Genomic DNA, 6000 nt, shown 5'->3' with positions numbered 1-6000 from the left:
CGTAATTAGCGGCATCATCTTCAGCTTTACCTATTTATGTTTAGATGTTTTTTCTGTATAATACGGTTAACGGCATGTCTGTTGTTTCAGCTGATGTTGTGCGGGATGCAAGAAATCGATCTGAACGACTGGCAGAAAAACACCATCTATAGACATTACACCAAAAACAGCAAACAAATCCACTGGTTCTGGCAGGTAATGCACTCGCTCAGCCTTATGCGTGCCTTTCTGTGCTGTTTTTACTGTGTTTTTACTGTGTGTTTACTGTGATCTGCAGGTGGTGAAGGAAATGGACAATGAGAAGAGAATCCGACTCCTCCAGTTCGTCACAGGAACTTGTCGACTGCCGGTTGGAGGATTTGCCGAACTGATAGGTATATAATAGTCTATCATTTACTGTAAGACAACTTTTTTATGCGTCAACTTATTTGCTAGTTATTTTATCTTCATAGATCTGACTATCCGCTTTCAGTCTGGCAATAAATGCCATGTAAATTGGTTTTCAAACATTTAACACTGAATAAAGCCCATAGTTGGTACCTGAGGGTGATCATAATCATAGTAGTTTATGCTGTTGTTCAGCCTCGCCGTCGCAGAAATAGAAACTGTTTATAAATAGAGTCACAGATGTGGATGATATGTGCAGAAAAAGATTTTAGGACACTACGTTAGAGTAAAAGTAATGTTTTGCCAAGTGTCTGTGTGTAAAAAAAGCGAATAGTTGCATTACTTAATAAAAAGAGTAAACTCTGTGTAGTTTGGAACTCTTTAAGTTGACTTAATTTTTATAATTATGCATATATTTCATTTACATAATTTTAAGGCAGCTGGTTTACTCACTTTTAAAGTAGTCTAATCGCTTTTTACACTATATGTGTGTGTTTTTATTATTAATGTCTGATAACATTTTTCTAAAATTTTAATGAATATATTGTGATTTAAAGGATTTTTTCCTCCAGAAATTGACTCGTCAAAATTTGCGTTTCCAATTATTTTGGTGAAAAACGCGATTTTTTTTTTTTTATTTATTATTATTTTTTTTATTAATTTTTTTTCTCCACCAAATATAGATTTTTTGAGCATAATGTGTCGTCTAAAAGTTCAAATAAACATGCATGGAAAATAGAGATCTTGTTAGTTTGTACAGATGCTGTTTTGCGCTACACATGACAACATTTTTGATAGGGAATTTAGAAAAAAGCTCACTATATATACACATCTATGAGAAAAACGTTTTAGGTTTGGATTTAGGTAAAAATATTATCTGTTATATTATTGTTTTTGTCTATTAACAATTTATTCTGAATCTCAAATAAAAATAGCAATATGTTTTTCTTCAGAAGATCACAATGGTCAAAATACCAAGTGTTCTTGTTTGTTTTTTCACATGTTTGTTGAAAGTCTGGATTACATCACTATTGTTTTCTTAACCTTTCTGGAGTTAAAACATTGCTATTGTGTTGTCTATAAATAAACATGATGCTTTTATTTGACATTTTAGAAGTATTTGTGAAACAAAAGTACATTTTACTTAAAAACCTGACTCTAAATTGTAAATCCAGAGAATTTCCAAGTGTTTTAAAGTGGGATTATTTCTTCATAGCTGTATATAAATATCAAATAATTAGTGTATTTCATTAATGTAACTTTTAATATACCATAATAGAGTTACTGCAAAGGAAAAAAAAAGTTTGATCAATATATCCAAACTCAAAATATGCATTTGTTGATCTCGTTTTCCAGGAAGTAATGGCCCACAGAAGTTCTGCATAGACAAAGTGGGAAAGGAAACATGGCTGCCTAGAAGTCATACATGGTGAGACTCGAAATAAAATCTGGATGACTATTAAAACATGCTCTCATTGAGCTGTGACTTATTCGTTCCTTCTGTCGTTCTCAGCTTTAACCGCCTGGATTTGCCTCCGTATAAAAACCTGGAACAGCTCCGAGAAAAGCTTCTATTCGCCATTGAGGAAACTGAGGGATTTGGACAGGAGTGATGGAGTGAGACGTTTCCACCTGGACATGAATACCACTAATGTGGAGCGAACGGCAGATTTACACTTCAGTTACTAGTTTACCTGAAAACCCTAAATATTATTTATTCAGCCTCACGTCATTTCAAACAGATACGCTGTTATGTTTCTGTGCACAATCAGAATGATGTTTTATGCCGATTTAATGAGCTTTTGACAGCAAAAAGACTAATAGCTGTAAAATATTATTTTATATTGGTAAACTTAACGGAGACATAAACTAAATACAGCGCATCGCTTGCTTTAGATTGCACGTTTTATTAGTGTTTGTTTTCTTATATTACTAATGTTGCCACCCAACCCCTAATGAATAAAGGGACTAAGCTTAAGGAAGATGAATGAATGAATATTGCCACCTTTGTTCACTATTATACTACTGCGCCTACGTGATCAAATAAGTGAAATCAAATTCGTGTGAAATTTGACCGCTTTAGAGGGAAGTTAGAACTCGGGGGTCGTTTACAGGACAACGTTTTCAGACAAAAATTAGGAAACATGTTATATATTTTGTTTGTTTAGATGATTATAGCATTTTCTTGACTGAAAAACGTGAGTTTTTGCATTACCGCATCTGTGTAAACACCCGAAAATAAGAGTCTTTAAAAACGATGACCGCCTACGTAATTAAGGATGGATATCGTTTAGATTTTATTGATATCGATACTGATTCCGATTCTACTTACCGATACTGTTATTGATACTTTTTTTTTGTCCAAAGCAACTTACAATTGAGGCATTCAGCGATTCAAACAATTTAAACTACTATCCCTACAACTACAATCCCTACAATTTGATCTATAAAGACAAAAAGATGTGAAACTATGTTGAAAGTTGCAAGATACTTTATTATTGTTACCTTATTATACGTTTATAAACACCTTTAAGCAAACAGAAGTAGGCTCATAAAGCTTTGACTGAAAAACGCGAGTTTTTGAAAACGCCGCCCTTGTCGTGTTCGCGTAAACACTCGAAAATGAGAGTCTTTAAAAACGATGACCGCCTACGTAATTAAGGATGGATATCGTTTAGATTTTATTGATATCGATACTGATTCCGATTCTACTTACCGATACTGTTATTTATACTTTTTTTTGTCCAAAGCGACTTACAATTGAGGCATTCAGTGATTCAAACAATTTAAACTACTATCCCTACAACTACAATCCCTACAATTTGATCTATAAAGACAAAAAGATTTGAAACAATGTTGAAAATGTCAAGATACTTTATTATTGTTACCTTATTATAAGTTTATAAACACTTTTAAGCAAACAGAAGTAGGCTCAAAAAGTTTTTGACTGAAAAACGTGAGTTTTTGAAAGACGCCGCCCTTGTCTTGTTCGTGTAAACACTCGAAAATGAGAGTCTTTGAAAATGATGACATCATACGTAATTAGGGATGAGTATTTTTTCCGATTTTATTGTTATTGAATCTGATACCGTTTATCAATACTATTTTCTACAATTTGATCAGTTACTTTATTGTTTTACAGCTGTTTAGAAAGACCTGTAAGCAAATGGAAGTAGGCGCATAGTTTTTATGACTGAAAAACGTGAGTTTTTGAATAACGCCGCCCTTGTGGTATCTTTGTAAACACTCGAAAATGAGAGTCTTTGAAAATGATGACATCATACGTAATTAGGGATGAGTATTTTTTTTCGATTTCATTGTTATTGTATCTGATACCGTTTATCCATACTATTTTCTACAATTTGATCAGTTACTTTATTGTTTTACAGCTGTTTTACGAACACCTTTAAGCAAACGGAAGTAGGTGCATAAAGTTTTTGTGACTAAAGTTTGTACTCGGGTCGTTTACAGATCAGTGTTTTCAGCCGAAAATGCGGAAAAGTTTTATGTGTTTTGTTTATTCGTTTACATGATAATATCGATTTTGTGACTAAAAAACGTGAGTTTTCGAAAACGCTGCACTTGCCGCATCTGTGTAAACAACCAAAAATGAGAGTCTTTGAAATGATGACAGTATACGTAATTAGGGATGAGTATTTATTTATTTTTTCGGTTTTACTGTTATCAAATCTGATACCGTTTATCGATACTATTTTCTACAATTTGATAAGTTACTTTGCTTTAAAGCTGTTTACAAAGACTTGTAAGCAAACGCAAGTAGACGCATAACATTTTTGTGACTGAAAAACGTACGTTTTTGAAAACGTCGCCCTTGTCGTGTCAATGTAAACACACGAAAATAGAGTCTTTGAAAACTATGACAGCTTACGTAATTAGAGATGGATATGGTTTAGATTGTATTGATATGGAATACTGATTCCGATACCACTTGTCAGTACGGTTATCAATACTATTTTCAACAATTTGATGCAAACAGCTGTAAAATATTATTTTATATTAGTAAACTTTACTGAGACATAAACTAAATACAGCGCATCGCTTGCGTTGGATTGCACGTTTTATTAGTGATTGTTTTATTATATTACTAATGTTGCCACCCAACCCCTAATGAATAAAAGGACTAAGCTGAAGGAAAATAAATGAATGAATGAATATTGCCACCTTTGTTCACTATTATACTACTGCGCCTACGTGATCAAAAAAGTGAAATCGAATTCGCGTGAAATCAAAATGTATTAAGTTTGTTTTGCTAGCTGACGTTGTTATTCTTTAGGTGAACAATTAATCCGTGCAAGTTAATTAACAAAAATTGTTGACGTCAATCACAATATTCTTAGCCACGCCCCTTTTACAATTAGTTTAATATGAGGGAGTGATGCGCAAAATGAAAGCCACGCCTCCTACTGAAAATAAATGAGTCTCAGCAACTTCGTAGACTTTTAAATCAAGTATACTGAGATAAATCAACATTTTCGCGGATGTGTAAACGCATATCATTTTGTAAACATTGACATGTAAACGTGAAACCTTTTAAAAACGCATTGTCGTGTAAACGTAGCATCGACCTGTCAAGACGTCCCCCAAATCATTCAGCCCTACGAAACGCTTTACCGTCAGCGAAGTCTTAAAAGCAAAAGTGCAATTTTTTTGGGTTTTCTGCGAGCTGGTTTGGGATGACGTGAGGTTTACCTTGTTTTCTTTTAAGCAGATAAGCTCAGCAGCCGATCAACGAACTCTTCCAGTGTAATATTTCATGTTTCCACTTCAGGGAATGATGACTTTACTCCTTAATGCAGACGAGGCATTCGAGCCGGCAGATTTGCAAAATGAATTCCCTGAATCGCCAAAATAAAAGCGTGATTTCCCCCTCATGATGCAGCATTGAAATATCACAGCTATTAACGATAATAAAACGACGAGCGCAGATCTGTCAATTCAGGATGTGTTTAAGATGAACTCGAGAGGACCATCAATGGAGAACGTGACTGTTTTAAAGTTGACCAGACGTGATTTTGTTATTTTGTGACATGCCATGATACACTGTATATAGTTGAAATAAAGCCAGATATGGACTGTGACTAGATCAATCATTTTATTTGCAAACAATTCAGCCAAACTCTTGTATCTCATGGTGTTTTTCAGCAGTGCAACCAGCGGTTTTAATGAAAGAATCATCAAAATATCAAGGTTTGGATAATTACAGTTTAATATTTACGTTTAATGTTTAAATCACCAAGCAAAATAAAGAACTGTGATATTATAAAGTGTGATTGTTTAAAATAACTTTTATATTTAAATATATTTTTTTTTACTTATTATAAATTAATTAATAATATTATTATTAATTAATTAATATTATTTTTTTTACTTTTTTTATTCACTTTTATTTTTATTTACTTTTCTTTTACAATACAGAACAATAATTTAACAGAAAAAAAGCATTCTTGCATATATTACATGCATACATGTACACTCAATGGCAGTTTATTAGGTACACCTTAGTAGTACCGCTTTGGACCCTCTTTTGTCTTCAGAACTGCCTTAATCCTTCATGGTAAAGATTTAACAAGGTGCTGGAAATATTCCTCCGAG

General features: G+C 33.3%; 1 protein-coding gene across 2 annotated transcripts in view; it reads left to right on the top strand.

Moving 5' to 3' along the window:
* wwp2 (WW domain containing E3 ubiquitin protein ligase 2) overlaps nt 1-5486 on the top strand; it is a 70585-nt gene extending 65099 nt beyond the window's left edge. For both annotated transcript variants that reach the window (XM_056451369.1, XM_056451370.1), the window contains 4 exons: nt 91-195; nt 278-374; nt 1744-1816; nt 1901-5486. In XM_056451369.1, coding sequence (XP_056307344.1) covers nt 91-195; nt 278-374; nt 1744-1816; nt 1901-2000 — 375 coding nt within the window. In that variant the 3' untranslated portion in view covers nt 2001-5486. The remainder of the gene's footprint in view (nt 1-90; nt 196-277; nt 375-1743; nt 1817-1900) is intronic.
* The last annotated feature ends 514 nt before the right edge of the window (nt 5487-6000 follow it).

Source organism: Danio aesculapii, chromosome 25 (genome assembly GCF_903798145.1).
Source record: "Danio aesculapii chromosome 25, fDanAes4.1, whole genome shotgun sequence".
In the NCBI taxonomy this organism is placed as follows: domain Eukaryota; kingdom Metazoa; phylum Chordata; class Actinopteri; order Cypriniformes; family Danionidae; genus Danio; species Danio aesculapii.
Note: the sequence above shows the minus strand (reverse complement) of the source record. Positions and strands in the feature narration are given on the sequence as shown.